This window comes from Auxenochlorella protothecoides, assembly GCF_000733215.1.
Source record: "Auxenochlorella protothecoides strain 0710 unplaced genomic scaffold scaffold45, whole genome shotgun sequence".
NCBI classification, from domain to species: Eukaryota; Viridiplantae; Chlorophyta; class Trebouxiophyceae; order Chlorellales; family Chlorellaceae; genus Auxenochlorella; species Auxenochlorella protothecoides.
In genome coordinates, this window is record NW_011934190.1 from 122,494 (window position 1) to 143,258 (window position 20,765).

The following is a 20,765-nucleotide window of genomic DNA, read 5'->3' on the forward strand; positions in this document are numbered from 1 at the left end:
GACGCCGCGACCTACGTCCTGCGCTGCGCCGCGCTGTGGGCGCGGCGCCGCAGCGCCGCGCCCGACGCCCCGCTCCACGGCGGCACCAAGGCCGTGGCGGAGCTGGGCGCGCGCGCGGGGGCGGGCGGGCCCTGGCCGCTGGGCTGGGCGGCGCTGGTGGAGGCCCACCCGGACTGCGTGCCGGGGATGCGCTGCCTGGCCGACACCCACTTCATCAAGCGCCTGTCCACCTGCCTCTCCACGGCCGTGGCGGTGAGGGGGGTGGTGGGCTCTCCTGTGTTTATGTGATGCCGCTGGGAGGCTGCAGGGTCTAGGTTTGAGGGGATGGGCGGGGCTGGGATGTGACGAGAGCAGGGCGCCATGCCCTGAATATGCTGCGTCACCCTCCGGGCACATGGAGGAACCGACGCGGGTATCTGAATCCCCCTCTGTTCAACCCTTCCCTTCCCACATCACACACAGTACGCGCGCCAGATGCAGAAGATGGTGGACGGTGGGCGCTCGAATCACTCCGAGTTCCTGGTCAAGTCCATGGCCCGCCTGAACGTCATCTACAAGCCCATGGCAAGCATACGTGAGTGGCGTCTTCCTATTTCTGGGATGGGGGGGCGGGGGTGGGGGGGTGCTTGAAACGTGAGTCCAAGGATGGGCTGAGCATGGTCTGTGGGCATCGTGGAAGTCCTGAGCCGGCCAAGGCAGCCACGCCTGTTGTGTTCAGCAAGGTCGCGCGACACCCTGTGCGCTGCACGACAGATCTCCAGCGACCCCGAGGTCCCAGGCCCCACATGCCAGCCCCATTACCCATCCTTATGTAACCCAGTGCGTGCCATCGCCGAGGACGCCAAGCAGCGCGAGGCGGCGGGCGGCGAGGGCGGCGCCCCGCCGCAGGACCCGGCCTCGCCGGAAGTCGTGGCGGCGGCCGTGGCCGGCATGGGCGGCCCCTGGCGCCTGCACTACCCCGGCGCCGCGGCGGGCATGGGCTGGCGCCGGCTGGAGGCCGCGCTGGCCGGGAGCGGGGAGGTGCTGGCGCGCTGGCGGAACGACACGCCCGCCTCGCTGCTGGCCGAGGCACGCGCGCTGGGCGTGCTGGGCGCCGCTCCTGCCCCCGACGCCACCCTGGAGCACCGTGAGCGGCGGCGCCAGGCGGCCGCCGCGCTAGAGGCCTCGCTGCCCCCCCTCGCGGGCTGGGACACAGGGTGGGGCAGCGGCGGCGTGGCGACCGCACGGGTCGGCGGTGAGGCCAGCGAGCTCGAGGAGCCGTGGTGGGGCACGGAGGCGGCGGAGCGGGTGGATCGGTGCCAGGTGCTGGTGGACGCCCTGTCTGGTGAGGGAGGAAGGAGAAGGGGGGGGGGGTTCTAAGGGGCGAAAAGGGGGGGGAAACTGGGCACCTTTTAGACTTTCCTCTCTCGGGTGTGCAGGGGTGGCGTGTGCCGTACCACAAGCAGGACGGCGTGCCAGCACAGGTCGCCCTTTCTTACCCCCTTCCCCCTCAACACACACACACACCACACCGCCAGGCGCCCGGCTGGACTGGGCCCGGCAGCAGTCCTTTGCCTCGGCCGATGGCTGCGTGGTGACCGCGGAGCTGCAGCCTGCGGCGCTAGCCCTGGGGTCTCCCATGGCCTGGCAGGCCTGCTGGGCGGTGGCCTGCCCCGTCAACGGCCAGGCCTGGAAGTCGCTGGCGCCCAAGCAGCAGCAGTGATCTCGTCACTGGCTGTGAACCGGGAAGTCGCTGCTGCACCCGGCTGAAACTTTGACAGTGAGGTCTTTCACACTCAGAAGAATATACACAACACACTGACAATCCGAAAAGAGGGTACAGATGATTGGGATCACTGGCCAGTTTGGGCCCGGTTGCTGAGGGAGATGGGTTCTACATGGCCACAGGCTTGGAGGGCTGGGGAGGCGCCAGGACGACGTGGTTGGAGGGCACGGGGCTGGCAGCCTGCCGCGCATTCCCGGGCAGGGCGTAGCTGGTGGTCTCTGCCCCCGCCTGCAGCAGGGTGCGGATAGGGGCGGGTGAGGCGGACGCCCAGAGACGACCATGAGGGACTCAGGTTCTCGAGGGGAGGCACCTCGAGCTCCGCACCTCGTTCTTGCCATCCCATTGGAAACTGAATTTGTCGTCGTCCGGGCTGTGCTCCGCCTGGTGCGGTGGGGCTGCATACCAGTGGGCAGGGTGCGTGCCTGTGTGAGGTGCGAGCGCGAGGCGTGCGAGCTCGAGGACATGAAGGGTCCGGCGCCCGACTTCCCGGTGCACCCACTTCAGTCCTCCCTTGGCCTCCAGGCGGCGGGGAATACAGCAGAGCTGTCCCACACATGCAGGAGAATGAAGCATCAAGTCGGCGACTCACCGGCCGCGTCGCGCGCGGGCCTCCCTTCCTCGGGCAGCTCCTTGCGCCCCACGGCCAGGGCCGCCCGCATGGCGGCGCCCCTGGCCTTCGCGGCGCCGGGCGCGGCCACGCCGCCCAGCAGGCGCAGCGTGCCTTGCGCCGTGGCCAGCGCCACGTACGCCCCCGCCGACGCCGTGGAGAGCAGGCCCGCCACCAGGGCTGCCAGCGCGAGGCACACCGCCATCAGGCCCAGAGCTGCCGCAATGGCGCTCCCCCCCAGGGCCAGGATAAAGCCCAGCGCTGCAAGGCCGCCGATGGACAGCATGAGCGTGCCCGCCATGACCACGGCCAGCGCGCTGAAGCCAAAGGTGCCCGCCGCCGCCAGGGCCTGGTGGTGAGTGGATGGCGGGGGTGGGGGGGTGGGGGGGGCGGCGTGGGCTGCCTCTCGGCATGGAGACCGCCCGACCTCTGCACGCTCATGACAACCTCCCGTGCACCCGATCAGCTCGCAGCACAGGCCAACCCAACCCCCTTCCTGCACACCACCCAGCCGAGGGCCGTCCTGGGTCGGAGGGCGTGGGCGTGCCTCATCAGGAAGTCCAGGTCCTTGGGGGCCCTGTCATCCGAGACCTCAGAGGCACACGCCGCCAGGGCCCGCTGGGTGTGCTGAGGAAGGACAGCCCCCGTGACACCTGGGGGCAGATGGTGGTGTATGTCGCGATCCTGGTCCATTGCCACTCCTTGCCAGGACAGGGTCTCCCTTCCCATGCCAGTCCTGGTCCGCCCTGCCACCTGCAACGATGCTGCGGGAGGTCTCCCATGCCGCGGACGGAGATACGAGGATCGAACGAGGGTGGTCCAGCGAGCGGGAAGCGTGATCGACGCTCGATCTGTCCATTCCAGGTATGCTTATGGGCAGCGAGTGCTCGGGAAGCGGACTATGCGTGACCCTTCCCCGCTGCTACTTCTGATAATGTAATGGGTTCGCAGATTCAATAAAGAAGAGTTTAATCTCTTTTGTACACAAGTACCTGGCTGTAGCCAGAAGGGCTCCTTCCCTCGTATGGGTGCTGGGATGCTGCCTCGAAGGCGCGGAGCGAACGGCGGAGGTCCCTGCTTGGATGCAAGGTGATCAGGGGGCCAAGACTCGCTCTACTTGGCTCCTCACGCATTAAGAAGCCCGTGATGCATGATTGACAGCTCCGTCTGAGCGACAGAGTCTGAAGACGACATTACTGTGTGTCCCGCTCGTTTGAACCTTCCATAAGCTCGCACACACCCAGCTTGGGGAGTTCTGGCTCCCCTTGGATCCCGCAAGTCGCATGGCGTTCCGTCTGAGGAGTTTCAGGGGGATTGCCACGTGCATCGCCCTCCTCCTCGCCGTTTTCTGGGCCCCGCTCTGGGTGTACGACCTGGCGGGCTCGGTGGTGAGGCTAGCAGGGGGATTTCTCGTCACTAATGTGCGGCAGCAGGGATTCCCCGTGAACCCAATCAAGGCATCAATACGCAATGTCACGATGGACTTTGATGAGGTGCGCGCGATGTGGCGATGGTGGACAAGCTAGGCTCTGCTGGGTGCTCCCTGTGGATCTCAAGCTTTGGAGACTCACCACCCACTTTCCCTCCACAGCTCTCCAATCTGATCACCGAGTTCCTGCAAGGCCCCGCGGTCGACCCTGCAGTCCAGCTGTCATTCCAAGACTTCCTGTCACGACGAGCAGCGCTGTGAGTGTCTGAGGGGCTGGGCATTGCAGCCCTCTACGAAATGGGGTGAAGGCTCCTTGTAGGCAGGGCGCTGAAGGGAAGGTTCCTCATGAGGTAAGACGATATTGAAGCGAATCTCACAATGTTGTTGACGACTGAGTATGCTTCCTCACTGTCCCACTGCAGAGCACACCCACATCTGGAGTTCAGCCTGGACTGGCTCCTCACCACCTACAAGTTTGTGTTTCCCTTCCTGGTGAGTATCAGGCTGGAATGGGGCATGGGAAGGGCCAGATGGTGTGGTTTTCCAATGCAACTCCAGGGTCCATGTCGCATGTCTCTCCCTTCCTATAGCAAGCGTTCCACCACTGTGTACCCCTCACTCCATACAGATCATCAGCATGGTAGCCAAGCTGGCCGGTGGGGGCGAGCGGGACAGGGCCGGCATCGAGGAGCAGCGCAGCGATGACTTGGACTCCCTGATTTCCATCCGGACCAGCGCAAAACCGGGCAGTCCCTTGGGGCCTTCCACCCCTCTGTCCCAGCAGACGAGTGCGCAGCATGCGCAGTTCGAGCGGGCTTCCTCGAGGCTGAGGAGAGAGTCCCTGCGCTCTTAGTGCATGGAGCAGTGACGTTCGAGTAGCAATGCGAGCTTGTAGTGTCAGCACACATTGAAGGGGGGAGTTTTCAATGTCCTCGCCAATCATTAGCAAGGGTGGCTGGATACCTCTGATGAGTCAGAGGGAAATTACTTGCGTGATTGCGCATCTCCCAGGACTCGAATGCAGCACGAGGGGGCTTGCAGGGGAGAAGGCACGACGAAGACCAGGGTAAACATCGACACTATTCGGAGCCACGAGCCGATAACCATGTACGCCCTTCACTCCATATATTTTTATATCCTAGATTAATCGCAGAGTTCAAATCGATCCAAAGCAGCGATGGCGGGGGCGGCTGAAGTCGGCCCTGGGAAGCACCCCGACATGGTACGTCCTGCCTGATGGACAAAAAAGTGGATGCCATCACTTAGTGCTTTGAGCACCTTGCACTCTTTCTCTTCATTTGCAGGTGGTGGATATCCAGGAGACGTGGGATGAGACGGGGGAGAGTGGGCAGGCCATCGTGAAGAGGTACCCCATGCCGCAGGCTGACGGGGCACTGCCCGACGCTGCCGGACCTGGTGAGCAGTATGATGCCGAGGGAAGCGATGATTCAGGAAGTGGCGACGACTTGAAAGACTTTGACGCTGTGCTGGAGGAGATGGAGGCCCTGGAGTGGGATGAGAGCCTTGGAACTCCTGGCACCTCTGGGCAACCAGATACCAGGCAGCCTGATGGCGCAGCCGAACACCAAGAAGCTCCCAATGGAGGGGACAAGGGCACACAGGGCAAGGGCAAAGGCTTACGACGAGGGTTCCTGCTGCCCAAGCCTGCTGTCCCGCTCAAGCCGGCACTGAAATCCCAGTCTACGGTGGGACATGCCAAGGAGCGAGCAGTGCAAGAGACGTCGACGGCATCGCCATCAAGACCGTCCACCAGCTCCTCCAGCCTGGCTTTCTCTGGCACCGTGAGGGAGAGGAGTGCCAGGGAGCCAGAAGGCTGCCGAGCCGACGCACCTGCATCAGCCTCTTGTCATGCCCCAAATGGACGAGCAACGGAGGCTTCACCAGCGCTAGAACCTCAGGCTCCTCCTCGGATATCTCGATTCAAGCAGGCAATGGCCATGCGCTGATGACGAAACTGAAACCATGGAGCTTGTCAGACTGTGTATTTGAGGGAAAGGAGCAGGCTTCCGTTTCTGGAAATTTCCCGGCTGGACCCTCACGTGGCAATGGAGGAGGATAAGCCCACGACTGTCAGAGCGCCGTGCGATTCCTGCATCCCTAGCACTGTAAATCCTCATCAGGCATTACAGTTGTATACGTGTTATATCGATTGCATCAATCCACCTCTTTTGGAGGCATCCGAGTGTTTCACCAGGCATATGCTGGCTCGCATGGCTTCCGTGATGAGGCGAGTGACGACCACCGTGTCCCAGGTAGCGTGTCGAGGTGTCGTTTGGTGCTCGATATCATTCATCCATATTGCATTCGATCGTTCGTGCAAGCAGTGGGAGGCCTAAAGATTTCCATTCCGCTCCTGCCCCCCAGGCCTCCCCCCGCCTGGCGGGAGCCCAGTGCTGCCGAGTACGCCCCTCCGCTGCCCTGCCCGCCCCCTTTTCCAGCCTGGTGGCTGGACCCTCCCGATCCCGGGCATGCGGTGCCGTTCTGGGCCGGTCCTTGCACCAGGGCGTGGGAGTGAGGGCCGCAGCCACACCCTCTGCTGTTGAGCCTGCCGAGGAGACCTTCTCCTACCAGACCGAGGTGCGTGGGGGTGGGGGTGAGAGGAGATGTGTTGCCTGGGTGGTGTGCAGTCTGTCCCCCCTCTTCCAGCTCCAATGTCCTGCACGCTTTCCATGCAGACGGACCGGATCATGGACATGATCGTTAACTCCCTCTACTCCAACCGCGACGTGTTTGTGCGTGAGCTGGTGTCCAACGCCTCGGACGCCCTGGACAAGATGAGGTGCGCCCCGGTGTGGCGCCGTGTGCCGCCTGGGCCTGATGATCGACGGACAGACACGGCCTCGATGGCTGTAGTCTCTGTGGCATCGATGGCAGTGTGGTGAATCCCTCGCTTGGTCTGGCCATGAACATCGCCAAAGCCTGCCACCCAGTATCGTACGGTACTGCTTCGACCCCACATGCAACTCCTGCTTCCCAGGCTGACTGCGCTGCAGAACCAGGACGAGTACAAGTCTGGGGCTGACCTGGAGATCAGGATCAAGGTCGACAAGGAGGCTGGCACCCTCACCATCGAGTGCGTTGGGAACCTGGTGGGGGTGGAGGGGAGGCCAGGTGTTATCGCATCGTGCCCCTCCTCTTTTGGCACAATTTCTCACAGCTGGATTTCTCACAGCTGGATGCACTGCCCCCTTGCGCCTTCGTTCCCTCCCAAAGTCCTCTTCAACTACCCCACCCCATGCAGGGACTCCGGCATTGGCATGACCCGCGAGGAGCTGCTGTCGTCCCTGGGAACCATCGCCCGCTCCGGGACCAAGAAGTTCATGGAGGCGATGCAGGACAAGCAGGACGCCAACCTGATTGGCCAGGTAGGACAGGAGGCCAACGGTGGCGAGGGTGGGGAGCTTTCCGTGCGGCTGCAATGTGGAGCACTGCAGAGGTCTGGGTGCCTGGTAGCGGCAGGCGTTCTGCGTTGCTCCCTGTTTGCCACCACCATCTGTGAGGTCTCGCATCCGCCCCGCCGCACGTCGCCGTGCAGTTTGGCGTCGGCTTCTACTCGGCCTTCCTGGTGGCCGACAAGGTGACCGTGCAGACCAAGAGCAACGCCAGCGAGGACCAGTGGACCTGGGAGGGCGCTGCCGGCGCCCACAGCTACAAGGTGTGTGGAGGAGGGATGCGTGTGTCTGTGGATGAGAATAACGGTCGCTGGTGCACCTGCATGCCCTGCCATGAGCCGCCCAGGGAGAGGGCAGAGCCTGTGGTTCAATCGTGTCACGTCCCCTTTCTCCCAACACGTCCGTCCTCGCTCTATCCTTTGCAGGTCCGTAGGGACGCTGAGGTGGACTTGAAAAGGGGGACGCGCATCACGCTTCACCTGAAGGAGGACGCCAAGGAGTTTGCGGATGCCGCCAAGATCGAAGGTCAGGAGGCGATGGGCCAGACAGGGTGCGAATGGTCGGGCGTGGCCCCCTATGGTGTGCTACCTCGGTCGAGACAAGGCTGTTCTTGTGCAAACGAGTCGTGCACTGCACTGCCTCGAGGTGCCAAAGGGCAGGGATGATCCTTTGCGGTGATTCACACACTTCTCCACACATGATCATCCCCATTCCACCCCGCCGCGCCAGGCCTGCTGAAGCAGTACTCCGAGTTCATCTCCTTCCCCATCAAGCTGTGGACCACCAGCTTTGTGAATGAGCAGGTGATGGACGAGGAGGCTACCACCAAGGCTCAGGAGGAGGCAGACAAGAAGGCGGAGGAGGAGGGTAAGGAGAAGACCACCATCGAGCCGGTGTTCAAGACCGAGCGCCGGGAGGAGCAGGCCTGGAAGGTAGGTTGGGTAGAAAGGGGGGGTGACGAAGGGTGGCCCCTGCTGCAAGCGGCCCTGGTGTGCATTGGAGAACATTCAGTGTGTAGGGCCAGCACGCGGGGTCTATCACTGGGCATGAACACCGACTGGCCGGGGCTGTGCCGGGGTGGAACCGAATGCACCTCGGTTTGCGCTCTCCGACCAGCCCTGCCCATACGAGAGTGATGCTCCTGCTTGCAGGTCCAGAACGACAGCAAGCCGCTCTGGACCCGATCCGCCAAGGAGGTGACGCGTGAGGAGCAGAATGCCTTCTTCAAGACCACCTTCAAGTGAGCTGAGTGGTGCATGCGAGTTGGGGGGTGCTCGAACAGAGGAGGAAAGCTGGTCTGCCAGGCAGCGTCTGGGCTGTGCTGGTCCCGCAGACGAGGTGGTGACTGCAGGGCCACTCACTTCAAAACGGCAGCACACGCTGCATCCCATGGGCGTCTAGCACAGGCCTCCCTCTCGTAGCCGCATGGGTTTTCACCCTCATCTTCCTCATCCCACCTACCAACCTGTCACCGCTCAATGCAGGGAGTTCCTGGACCCTGCCGCAGTCTCTCAATTCAACGTGGAGGGCACCCTGGAGTTCTCCGGCCTGCTATACATCCCAGGTGGGGCCGGGAGATGTAGCCCGTGGCTGACGCGGTGCATCGAGCCTGACAAGGCTCGTTGCGCCAGCTGTCCTTTGCCAGCAGGGGCTGAGCTCCAAATTCCAATCCTTTTCCCCCGGTAATTACAGGCATGGCTCCATTTGACCAGCAAAACATGATGGGCAAGCCCCGTAACATCCGCCTCTACGTCAAGAGGGTGTTCATCTCCGGTGCGTGGATGGGTTAGGCTGGGGTGGATGATCTTTGCAGGAAGGCAGCCTGGAGAGGGGCGTGTGCATGCCATCGACTGCTGACAGGGGGGTGACAAAAGTGAAAGCATGATCTGGCCACCTGAAGCACATCCGCTGGGCAGTGAATCTCCCGCTGGTTGCTAGAGAGTTACTGCAGCCCCTCCCAAGAGAAACACCTCCCTCCTCAACCAGGCCCCCCACTCTCTCCCCCTTCACACCACCAGACGAGTTTGACGAGGACCTGCTGCCGCGCTGGGCGGGCTTCGTCAAGGGCGTGGTGGACTCCTCAGACCTGCCCCTCAACATCTCGCGTGAGATCCTTCAGGAGAACCGCATCGTGCGCGCCATCCGCAAGCAGCTCGTCAAGCGCACGCTCGACATGCTCAACGGGCTTGCCGAGAAGGAGGACAAGGAGGTGGGGTGGGGCAGGGGGGGTCGTAGGCTGCGTGGACAAGGGACAGTGCTCGACCTGGGTGAGTGACGGTCCACCAGCATGCTTGTTGTAAAGAGGCGACCAAGACCCCCTCCCCACCCTCCCCCAAACCAAAACAGGAGTATGGCAAGGTGTGGGAGTCGTTTGGCAAGTACCTCAAGGTGGGCATCCTGGATGATGCCTCCAACCAGGATGCCTTGGCAAAGCTGCTGCGGTGAGAGGGGACAGTGAGGTCGATTGGAGGAAAGTGTGAATAGGCCAGCTCGCTGGTCTGAGCTGCAAGGGAGTGAAGGTCGTCCAGAGGCGGTGAAGTGGCCTCGCAGTCGGTTCCTGGACCCGCCAATCACCGATTCCGTGCGCGAGCGGCCCCCCCCTTCCCCCACCAATCAGGTTCAAGTCTTCCAACAGCGAGGAGGGGCTCACCTCCATTGCAGACTATGTCTCCAGGATGAAGGAGGGCCAGAAGAACATCTACTTCCTCATTGGTGAGCTAGGATGTGTGGAAGGGTGGGATGCTGATGGAAGACTTGCCCTAGCCTTGCTTGTGAATATGCTGGGAAGTGTCAGGTTCCCGATGTGCCCCACCCAACCGGCATGCATGGTGCTTGGGCATCCACCTCAGCAATGTGTCTCCATCTCCCCAATCCCTCCCCTTCCTTGCAGCTTCCAGCCCTGACGCAGCCAAGCATGCGCCCTTCGTAGAGGCCCTGGTAAGCACGTTTACTTTGTTATGGTGTGGCCATAGATCAGCCTGGACGCGCTTGGCATCTGGGGTTATGGCAGCGCTTTCCTGCACATCAATTACTTTTCCTATCTTCATGATGCCTTGGATCTTGTGGTGGGCACACACTCTTACCATGATTATTTCTGTGCCCACAGACGAGCAAGGGGTATGAGGTCCTCTACCTGACCGAGTCTGTTGACGAGCTTGTGGTGCTGAAGATCCAGGTAAGATGCAGAGTATTTACCAGGCAAAGGAAGAAGAGCTGCGATGGGACTGTGGCACTCCCAGATGGGAGCAGGGAAGGCACCTCCTCATCACCTGCACAAACTGTGGCTCGCCGTGGTTACTAACTCAGTGCTCTGCCGTGCCACAGGAGTTTGAGGGAAAGACATTCACCGATGTGACCCGCGAGGATCTGGAGATTGACGAGAGCGAGGAGGGGAAGAAGGAGAGCGCCGACGTCGAGGCCGAGCTCAAGGACTTGACCTCTTACGTCAAGAAGGTGATGGGGCGCAGGGTCGCTGGCTGGCATCGCAGGCATTGGCAGCTACCAAGTGCCTGTGCGCCTAGCTGCCCTTGCGTGTCCATCTCCTTCAGCATTCAAGGAGCAGCACTCAAGGAGCAGGAGTTCTAGATTCGCAACCTCACCCAACAGCATGCTTCTTTGATCACCCGCAGGTCCTGGGCGACAAGGTGGAGAAGGTGGTGCCCTCCAAGCGCCTCACCGACTCCCCCGCCATCGTCGTGCTCTCCAAGTTCGGCTGGTCCACCAACATGGAGCGGATCGCACGCGCACAGGTGAGCCGCCTAACCCTCTGTTGTATGGTGATGACGACTTGGGAGCCAGGGCGGCGGCGGCGCCTGTGGCCGCAGAGCGGACCGCAAGCTTGTACTCCTGCGCCAGACCCCCTGCACAGGCCTCGCAGGACTGAGTGGCTTCCCCGCTTCCCACCCTGCAGGCCATGGGCGACGCGCAGCAGGCAGAATACATGCGCGGGCGGCGGATTCTGGAGATCAACCCCAACCACCCCATCATCCAGTCGCTGAAGGAGAAGGTGGTTTTGGGGGCTTTGATCTGGGATGAGAGCTGCGATGCTGGCAGGGGTAGCTTGTGTGGTTGTGCAGATGTCCCGGCCGCTGTGCAAGTGATCGCTTGCAACACAGGACTCTCGTGGACCTGGCGAGCTTGATATGATTCACCCAATCACAGGTGGCACAGCCCATGTTCACCCTCCCTTTCCCCCCTTTGGCAGGTTTCACTTGATAGTAGGGAAGTGAAGGAGCAGATCCAGTTGCTGTATGACGCGGCATCCTTGTCTGGTGAGTCTTGCTGGCTTGTTGTGGTCTGGAGCAGGCAGCGTTAGGGTGATCTACTATGCCAGGGAAACTCATCTATCCATAAGATCCCATCATTCATGCCTGGCTCGAGCTCACCCCCCCACCCCCCGCATTGCCCTGGTTCACCCAGGCGGCTATGACATCGACTCGCCCAAGGACTTTGCGGACCGGATCTACAGCATGCTGGCTGGCAAGGCCGGAACAGCGCAGAAAGTGGAGGCCGAGGTTGTCTGAGGTGCCTGACCTGATCCTTTAGCTACTCTCGCTCATGCTCTGCTGTCCCGAGGGGCGAGCAGCCCCAGCACATACATCAAGCGGGGTCAATGTAACGAGCGAGGTTCTCAACGCGTGGGGCAGCAGGCTGGGCGCACGTCCTGCGCAGGTCAGTGGCTCGCGGATCCTGTCACTTGGGGGCGACGGCCGCACGGTTGGTGGCGTCGCTGACGCCAGACTTGCGCCAGTCCACCGCCGGCTTGATCAGCTCCATGCGGACGCGATCCTTGTTCTGTGAGGAGTATGGCGACAAGGTGGGGGTGTCAGGATGTAAAGCGTTTGGGCTGGACCGGTACCCATGTGAAGTGTCTTTCCTTGCCTGAACGCAGCACTACCTGTAGCCAGGGATCCGGTGCCCCAACGAAGCGGTACCCCTGCCCACCTCACATACCGAGATCGCCCACTCACCTCGACCACAAAGGAGAGGAGGGAATCGATAAGGTTGTCACTGAGCAGGTGGGGCTCCAGCCCCAGGTCCCTTAGCTTGGTGCACTTGGCATTGTAGTAGTGCTCCTCCGCCTCCACACGAGGATTCGGGATGTTCTTCACCTGGAGGGGTGGGAAAGCAGGCCGTGTCTTTGGTTGGAGAACATGTGCAGCACACACGAAGCCAGCTGGAAAACGGAGTCATACCAGATCGCGAGGGCATTGGGGAGCATGCCAGCCTTCAAGATCGCATGCACGCGACCAATAAGCCATGCAAATGGCGTAGGTCTCTGCCGCACCGTTGCAGATCAGACTGTCCTCCGTTGCCAGGCTTGCTGCTGCATCCAGCAACACCCACGCCCAAATAACAGCCAGCCAAACATTCACAGGTCCCCACCACAATCTCACCCCCTCCTACCTCGACGTCAATTCCCAGCTTCTTCCCCTCCTGTCCGACGATGCGCGCCAGGTCGTTGACGCTGGGAGTGGGAAAAATGGTGAGCTCATTGCAACCATTTCCGCCACAGCACTGCCAGAGCGAACCTCACCATCACCGTCCCCGGCAAACACCCGCGTGCAGCAGGCCACATGCAAGCTCCTGTGCCCAAACGCCTCCACACACTCCCTCCACCTGAACTGCTCGGTGAACTGGTTGAACACCCGCATCTCGCCGCGCGCGGCGGGCTTGTCGATGGCGATCTGAACGCAGCGGACCTGAGTACACAGCAGTGGAATGAGTGGGCAGTCGAGGGTTGGACATCCTGTACACATGGCCACAGGCGAGACACGGGGCGTGGATGTGGCCGAACAGTGTTGGACGATTCAACAAGGCCCCTGGGCACGCCATGGGCGGGATGCAGGTGCGCCCGAGGCCATGTTCGACAAGTGCCTTCCTGCGCCAATCACTTTCGCCTCAGAAACCGCCGCGGTCATTTCCCAGCACCCGTTTGCAGACCCTGCCGGGAACTCACAGTGTCGCGAATGTCCAGGTAGCCGCGGGTCTGGCCACCCTTGCCGTACACAGTCAGCGGATGACCGACGGCGGCTTGGACGACAAATCGGTTCAGGGCTGGAGGAATGAGAACAGGTACGAAGGGTGAGCGATTGATGGAGGCGGGAAGGTGCAGCTTTACAACCATCTACGTCGCCGGCGACGCCGATTGAAAGTCCCACTGGGTGTTGTATGATGCATCGCAAGATCTTTCTGTTCAAGCTCTCAATCGCCGGCTTCCACACACCCCATCCCGATAGTATCTTTCCTCGCATTCTCACACAGACACGCACCACCCACCTGTCCCGAAGATGCCATCGTAGTCGTAGCGGTTGATCAGGGCAGGGTCTGCCGTGGTCTCCTCGGTGCGCAGGCCATACACGACACCCTATTGGTGAATGCAGGTCGGGGTTTGTGAGCTCAAGAGTGGGGGGGTAGCCATTCAGAAGGGAACTTTGGCAGGGCAGCTGCTGACCCGCAGCAGACATTAAACTCTGGCAGCCCAACCACATCTGAACTCCCTCCCACAAGCATGTCATCGCCTGCACCAACTCGCCTGGTTGAGGTCTGTGGCTGCCAGCTTCCAGGCCTTGGTGGCAAAATGGATGTTGTGGGAGTCGTGCACTTTGGACAGGTGGTAGAAGGAACCTCCCTGCGGCAGGAGGGTCGTGGGGGCCAAGGCGCTGATGAGACACCAAGGGCCCTGGGCTTGGGATGCAGCGTACAGGTCGGATTGGCCGGCCATGCCATGCCAACCTCTCACTAGACACTCCCAGCACTGGTCTTCCTCTTTTTCACCCACCTGCTTTGGGTAAGGCAGCGTGTCTGTCCGGCCGTTGTGGGTGACGGTGAGGAAGCCCTCCTCTGCAGGGCACGAGGGGGGGCATTTGAGGGACTGGGATGGAGAAAAGACCACACCATCAGACCACCAGCGGCCACTGCAGAACACAGAATGCTTTCACTAATGTCCTGCAGCCCAGGTTGGGTGCATAGCAGCATTACTTGTACCCGCCGCCTGCCAGACCCCTTCTCCCCTGTCCAGCCAAACACACTTACCAATGTCGATGTTGGGGGTACCATATTCGCCCATGGTGCCAAGCTTCACCAGGTGGCAGTCGGGGTTGAACTCCTGGGTGAGGGGTGGGGATACAGATCGTGAGCAGGAACTCAGCCAGTCCGCCACCATGCACCCCGCGATTCCCCTGCAGAGGTGCAGTGGGGAACAATTCTTGTCCATGCCCCCTCCTGCAGCCTCACGCCAGTCCCCCTCCCACTCCCACCCAGGCCGCACCTTGATGGCATACATCAGGTTGATGGTGCCGATCACGTTGTTGTGCTGGGTGTACACCGCATGCTGGCGGTCAATCATGGAGTAGGGCGCGGAGCGCTGCTCGCCAAAGTGCACCACGGCCTCGGGGTTGAAGGACTGTGGTTTTTGAGGGGCAAAGTGCTTGTTGTTGTACAGGTGGACACAGGAGAGGGCAGGGCACAGCGATTGCCAACCATCCCTGCACGCCCCCGGGGTCGAAGCACCACTGGGCAGCGCCACTTGAGATACCCGGCACCCTACTCCCCTCCCCGCACCGCCCCTCGCATTTTCCCCACCCACCCCCCACACGACAAAACCAGCACCTTGAAGGTCTCGGAGAAGAACTCAAAGTCACAGAGGTCCCCGACCTGCAGGTCGATGTGCTTGCCAGACACCTCCGCCCACTTCCTCACGCGGTCGTGGATGGAGGCGATGGGCGTCAACGTGTCCAGTCCCAGCTGCAGGTCGTAGGTACGGCGCACCAGGTTGTCGACAATGCACACACTGTAGCCGCGCGCCGACAGGTGCAGTGCCGTTGCCCAACCGCAGTACCCGTCGCCGCCTGTTGGAGGATGTGGTAAGGGGTGGGGGGGGGGGCAAGCAATGCGGCTGATCACCAGGGCCATCCACGGTCCCATGTGGAGCTGGTCAGCCCTCCCAGCGTGCTCAGATTCTGGACCCATGTGACGTCCGAGGGCCAAGGGCGGTTAGTACAAAACCCGGTACATCAGTGTGTGCACACACCGCGTCCACCCACCGATGATCATGACGCGGGTGCCGGCGCCGTTTCCCTCGTGGACCTTGGAGGGGGGGGGAGCCTCGGCCGCAATGGCCGAGATGTGTAGGCAGCGAGCCCGTGGGGCAGCTGCACGCAGCCCAGATCCACGCTGCGCGACGAGGCAGCCAAATGTCGCCTTGGCACTCTGTAGGGAGCGCAGCCCTGGGGCTGCGGAGGGGCGGGAGGACCAGGACGCGGATTGGATGCCGGGTTGGTGCTGGGGAGTGGGCAGCAGGCAAGGGCGGCATCGCGCACCCACCCTTCATACCCCCACCTTGGACGCATGATCTCACAGAAGCAGATGCAACATTGCTCCGGACCACGCCGCAGGCACCTGCCGAATGGGGGACGGAATTCAGCGACTTTCCAGCATGTGATCCGGCAAACGAGCACGGGCCCGAGCCGGTGCGCGCCATACCTGGGACGTTTAGGCTTGCCATCGTGTGATGCACTGGTTAAGATTGGAGACTGGGTCCACTCTGCCCTGGGCCGACCGGGGCTTTGCCTTGTCGCCCAAGATGCTTGGGCGTCCCACCGGATCAGGGCGTCGCGCCAGATTCCCCTTTTCAAAACTGGCCACGTGTGGAACTTGCAGGGCCCGCGGCCCCAGATCCTGTACTGTCCCGGACGGTGCGGGCGCCCAGTTTTACAGCGGGCTGTCCCCTTGTACGCCCGCTTGCAGGGCCCCACTGCCCACTTCCCCCCCCTTCACGCACACGTAGCACAGCCCTGCGGCGGCGCGGGCGCAGGCTCCCGCCAGCACCTCCTCGGCCTCCGGCGTCCAGGCCGCCACGTCCCCCGCCCCGCGCTGCGCCTCCCGCCGCGCGCCCACCAGCGCGGCGCTCAGCGCCGTGTTGCCCTGCGGCGCCACCACCAGGAGCAACGCGCCGGGGATCAGCGCGGAGTGCACGCTGCGCACGGCGCGTACGACGCCCTCCAGCGCGGCGCGCTCGTCGTGCGGTGCCGGCGGCGATGGAGCTTCGGCGAGTGACGGCGGCTCGGACTCCGCTGTTGCCGGCTCTGTTGCCGACGCCGGTGCACCGTCTGCCGCGGATCCTCGCCCACCGTCTGCCGCCGCCTCCGGCGCACCGCCCACACACCCCTCCCCAACGCGGCGCAGGCGCAGGCGTAGGGCACGTGCGCAGTCCCCGCCCCGGGCGTCGCCCGCTGCGCGGCGTGCCGCGGCGACCTGTGACGCGTGCAGCCCACGCAGCTGGCCAAAAAGAAAGTGCGGCACGCCGGGCTTGCCCGCCTCGCGCGCCAGCCGCCGCGCCGCCTCGCCGTCGTCGCTGGCGTCGACGCCGGCGCCAGCGGCGCCCATGAACTGCCTCAGGCTGGCGCCCACGTCCACAAAGGTGCAGGTCCTGCCTGCAGCGTGCAGCGCGTCGGCCAGCCGCGCCCGGCGCGCGTCCGGGGATGCGGGCAGGCCGAAGTCCGGGCCGCGCGAGAACTTGAGCAGGGCCAGGTCCAGCGCAGCACGCGCGTCCTCCACCGGGTCGTGGCAATCTGCGTGGCCGGGTGATGGCGAGGGTTTGGAATCAAGGGGGGAAGAGGGGGGGGTCACCAGGAAGCTTGCGGCTCGAAGGATTCCTCCAGGGGCCCTGGAATGCCACCAGGAGATGTCAGACGAGCACGCACAATTCCAGACGGCCCAGCCATGCTGACCTTTGCATCCTGGCCTGCCGCGCGGCCCAGGCCCTCCTTCCCTCCCCTCGACCATCTCCCCTCCCCCCGCAACAATCCCCGACGCCCCTCCTTACATCCCCCCCCCTCCCCAATCACCCTTCTGGATGGTGCGCTTCAGGAAGCGGCTGGCCAGAACACGCAGCGCCGACTTGGCGGGGGGCCGGGGGTGGGGGTAGAGCAGGGCCGTGTCAATCACCCGGGCGTGGACCATCTGCACTTGTTTGCGGGGGACAGGGAGGGGCGGTGGCGTGGTGGCACTAGAGCAGTGGGTTCCCCGGTGCCGGCGTAGGGTGCAAGCTGCCCTCCTGGGCATGGCGGTGGGCTGGACCTGGACCTGGGTCCAATCCTCCTCTGTTCCCTTTCCTACGGTCCCTACACACAGCACCCTCCTCAATTCCCTCCCCGCCTGTCCTGAGCCCCTCCCGTCCACCCTCCACCCTCGGTGCCCACTCCCACCCCCCAAGGCACGAAAATACCCCTCCACCCCCCCCAAAACAACTCGCCTTGAGCGCGTGCAGGTCGTTCTCCCCGCTGTGCGCGACCAGCAGCGTGTCCGGGCCCAGCAGGCGCGCCAGCTCAGCGCGCGCATCCTCCAGGCGCGTGGTCACGCCCTCCAGCATGGCAGGCGTGATGCCGGAGAAGCGCGTGACGTGGTCCAGCACCGGGTTGCGCGGCGCCACCAGGCGGTCCAGCAGCAGCTCGCCCCCAGACCCCAGCGCGACCACCCGCGTCAGCTCCAGGCCCTCGGCCGTCAGGCACATCTCGCAGTCCAGGGCCACCAGCTCGCGTGGCGGCGCGGCGCCTGCGATGGGATGAGGGCATGCTTGTGCGTGTGTGGTGGGGAAAGGAGGGGAAGCAAGCAGGGGGGGAGTGTGGGCGCGGGTGTTGGGGGAGGGCAGCGCATGGGCAGGAGCGAAATTGAGCCGGGTGCCTGGGAGGGGGCCATGGCGGCAGGGTTGCCGGGCAGTCGGGCAGCCGGCTCTTGGGATTGGAGGCGGAAGGAGGGCCCTCCCTCCACAACCCCTTGCTCCTCCACAATCCGATGCCCGGCGCAAGCACCCATGCCGCCACGCCACCCTCCCACGCCGCCGCGCCCGCCCTCACCCGCCTCGGGCGCGCACGTCGCGAGGTAGCCCGCCGGCACGGTCATCGCGCCGCCGCCGCCCTCTGCCAGGCGCGGCAGGGGGTAGCCATTCTCCTCCATCTGCTCCAGGGTCAGGGCGTAGGAGGCGGGGGCGGGAAGCGTGGGTGGCCGGCCCCGCAATGGCGGGGGGCCCTCCCGTGGGGCGCGCCGCGCCAGGGTCAGCAGCGAGTGCGCGCTCTGCCCGGGCTCCAGCACCCCGCTCCGCGCCCGGACCTGCACCGGGGTCCCCAGCAGGGTGCCCAGCGCGGGCGGGGGGGCCTCGGCGTCCAGCCCGTGAGCCAGCAGGAGCACCACCCGGGGGACCAGCGCCTTGTTCTGAGGGAGGGGCGGTGTGTTTGTGTGTGTGTGTGAGGGGAGGCGGGGGGCTGGGGGTGCCGCCTCATCAGGGGTGGGGGCCGACGGGGCTGGCGCAAGGAGCGGCGGCCTGATTCACACGCAGGCGAAGCAGGGTGCTGGCGTGACGCAGGCCGGGAGGGCCTGCCTGAGCGATCCTCTCCCAAAACACCTCCCATTTGCCGACGCACCTCGACAGAGCACCATCGGGGCTTGGTCTCCTCCGCCAGGATCCACAGGATGAGCCGCTGAATGTCTTCCAGCGTCACTGGGGAGTGCTCGGGCCGCAGCTCCACCCGGGCCAAGCTGGCTGGGCCTCCGGTGTCGTTGGCCCGCCCTTTCTTGGCCTTCTTCGGCTTGCGGGCTGGCTCCGGCTGCTCAACCTCCAGGCTGTCATCCAGCAGCTCCTCATAGAAGTAAGGCGCCCTGAGAGTGGCACATTGCAGGGACGGCAGGTATGACAGACCCCCAGCCTCAAGATGAATGCCGGAGCATGCTTTGACACACCGTCGGCCGGTGCGCCGGACACCACCCCACTGCCCCACACCTGCACCGCTTGCCGCTGGACCAGGGCAAGGCACATTCCGGAGTACCTGCCGGCGAGCGACGTAAAGACGTCTCGCTATTGAGCACGTGAGCATTGTAAACCAGAGTAAAGCATGGATACCTGTCGCTGCCTACCTTCTAGCTCTCCCTCCTCCAAGTCCTCAGGCACCCCGCGCGTGTTGGGCGTCATGTTGGTGCCCAGGGCCACGCGTCATCTTCGTTGCGTCCCCAACATCGCAGCACTATGGGCCATACTCAGCCTGCATGAATGCTCATGTCGGTGCTTGCATGACTGGCACCTTGTGCACCTCGCATGCAATGTTAATACGAGTGCCCGAGACAGCGCGCGCGCGCAAGCACGACATCGCTCTCTTCACGGGCCCTCAAGCTTACATCCCTGGTAAGAGACTCCTGTCCCTTGACAGACCAGTGAACGTGCAACCATCCTGCGTTACATCTTTCCAAATTAATTGCGTAGTTTTGTGGGTGCGGTGTGGCAAGGTGCGAAATGCCAATCCCAAACCTGCGGGACCAGGGGCCGCAGTACCGATCGGACCACACAACGATAGGCACATCGTGGTCTTTCTCGGATCCCCCATTCACGCATTCCCCGTGGAAAAGGCAATTCCGATCAAGGATGGGGATCGTGCTCGGAAAGACTTCGGGTCCGATTCAGAGTTTCAAATATGCAGGACGAACACCGCACGAGCCCCGGTCTACAAGGAGGTGCGCGCTGAAAAGATCACCATCAAGCAACTTCAAGGAGTATAAATGTACAAGGATGAGCGTTCGCCACTGGAAGGTGCACGGTCCCTTTCTAAACCCAGGAGGCCTCCAATAGCTTCTGTGGGCTGCACAAAATGAAGACGGCACCGAAAGGGTATGCGATGATCAAGGTTCCAAGTGCTCCTGAGATCTGGCGACAGTGATGAATCTTCCATTGCATCAATTATGGGTGGTCCTTCAGTATGCTTTCATCATTCCTGGTGTTTGTCAGGGGTGTCAGTGCTTGATTGCGGCCGACGACTCCTGCAGTCACACCTTCTCCTATCCTGGGTTTGCCCCGTCCTTTGGCTTGCACCTCATGTGGCAGAGAGACGCAGGACAGGACCGATGCACGACTTCTGGACCCCAAGATACAGAGAGTGATCAGGACAGGCTCGACCTCTGGCTCCAGCATGCGACCCGCTCTACAAATTGAGAGTTACAAGGCCAACCCAGAAACAGAATCCCTCCTATTCTGTTCTACATCACAATGCGTTAAGCGAAGACTCAATTTGTAAGCAACAAACAAAGCGTCAGCATCTCAATAACAACCTTGCAATGGCACCTCGCATGTGCAGGTGGTGGGCAGCAATCACAGGTCCTCGAATTCCCGGCCTAGCATGGGGGAGTCTTGCTCCAGGCGCTGTGGGTAGGGTGTGACGAAGCTCCAGCCATGCCACTGCTGCTGTGCGCTGGCCATGGGCGGGCGTTCTGGGGTCAGGATGAAGTGCTCCCAGCCCGTGCACTCCAGGTCGTCCTGGGGCGGAGGCCAGGCCGTCGGCGAGGCAGCCGTCTGGCTGCGCTCAGCAGCGCAGAAGGCCGCGGAGATGGGGGTCAAGGATGCATCACAGTCGTCCCATGAGCCAGCCAGGGAGCCATGTGTGTTGAGCTCCTCGCCAGAGGCCGTGATGGCGCCTCCCTCGTGCACAGTTCCAGGGCTTACACTGGTGTTGGGCCGCGCCTCCAGGTCAGCAGCCCAGACAAGGGGCTGAGGGCTGTGGTGGTCAGGGG

The 20,765-nt window shown here is 63.0% G+C and overlaps 6 protein-coding genes across 6 annotated transcripts in view; 2 read left to right on the top strand and 4 right to left on the bottom strand.

Moving 5' to 3' along the window:
- Window positions 1-930: 930 nt before the first annotated feature.
- Window positions 931-1,702, top strand: F751_4041 (hypothetical protein; the record flags this gene model as incomplete). The annotated part of the gene is made up of 2 exons (XM_011398592.1): window positions 931-1,324; window positions 1,518-1,702. 2 exons carry the CDS (start codon window positions 931-933, stop codon window positions 1,700-1,702), a joined length of 579 nt encoding a protein of 192 aa, XP_011396894.1.
- Window positions 1,703-1,873: 171 nt separating this feature from the next.
- On the bottom strand, window positions 1,874-3,065 carry F751_4042 (hypothetical protein; the record flags this gene model as incomplete). Its single annotated transcript, XM_011398593.1, has 4 exons — window positions 1,874-1,993; window positions 2,090-2,187; window positions 2,355-2,721; window positions 2,877-3,065. 4 exons carry the CDS (start codon window positions 3,063-3,065, stop codon window positions 1,874-1,876), a joined length of 774 nt encoding a protein of 257 aa, XP_011396895.1.
- A 590-nt stretch (window positions 3,066-3,655) lies between these two features.
- F751_4043 (Heat shock protein 83-1) lies at window positions 3,656-11,737 on the top strand (the record flags this gene model as incomplete). Its single annotated transcript, XM_011398594.1, has 25 exons — window positions 3,656-3,865; window positions 3,964-4,040; window positions 4,224-4,293; window positions 4,430-4,589; window positions 4,977-5,023; window positions 6,187-6,399; window positions 6,498-6,601; window positions 6,800-6,895; window positions 7,064-7,187; window positions 7,358-7,477; window positions 7,640-7,739; window positions 7,944-8,017; window positions 8,366-8,454; window positions 8,699-8,778; window positions 8,907-8,987; window positions 9,233-9,423; window positions 9,561-9,655; window positions 9,832-9,926; window positions 10,105-10,151; window positions 10,321-10,389; window positions 10,539-10,667; window positions 10,844-10,963; window positions 11,125-11,220; window positions 11,419-11,485; window positions 11,634-11,737. 25 exons carry the CDS (start codon window positions 3,656-3,658, stop codon window positions 11,735-11,737), a joined length of 2,658 nt encoding a protein of 885 aa, XP_011396896.1.
- Window positions 11,738-11,906: 169 nt separating this feature from the next.
- F751_4044 (UDP-sulfoquinovose synthase, chloroplastic) lies at window positions 11,907-19,179 on the bottom strand (the record flags this gene model as incomplete). The annotated part of the gene is made up of 19 exons (XM_011398595.1): window positions 11,907-12,008; window positions 12,185-12,325; window positions 12,621-12,681; window positions 12,834-12,916; window positions 13,174-13,271; window positions 13,494-13,581; window positions 13,819-13,845; window positions 13,996-14,057; window positions 14,250-14,322; window positions 14,485-14,619; window positions 14,826-15,064; window positions 15,260-15,448; window positions 16,346-16,786; window positions 17,063-17,177; window positions 17,443-17,768; window positions 18,071-18,425; window positions 18,635-18,869; window positions 18,991-19,036; window positions 19,125-19,179. 19 exons carry the CDS (start codon window positions 19,177-19,179, stop codon window positions 11,907-11,909), a joined length of 2,871 nt encoding a protein of 956 aa, XP_011396897.1.
- Window positions 19,180-19,378: 199 nt separating this feature from the next.
- On the bottom strand, window positions 19,379-19,588 carry F751_4045 (hypothetical protein; the record flags this gene model as incomplete). The annotated part of the gene is made up of 1 exon (XM_011398596.1): window positions 19,379-19,588. One exon carries the CDS (start codon window positions 19,586-19,588, stop codon window positions 19,379-19,381), a length of 210 nt encoding a protein of 69 aa, XP_011396898.1.
- Window positions 19,589-20,346: 758 nt separating this feature from the next.
- Window positions 20,347-20,765, bottom strand: part of F751_4046 (hypothetical protein) — a gene marked incomplete at both ends in the record, with an annotated part of 1,864 nt that continues 1,445 nt past the window's right edge. The window contains one exon of the mRNA XM_011398597.1: window positions 20,347-20,749. Within this exon, the coding sequence (XP_011396899.1) occupies window positions 20,347-20,749 (403 nt within the window). The remainder of the gene's footprint in view (window positions 20,750-20,765) is intronic.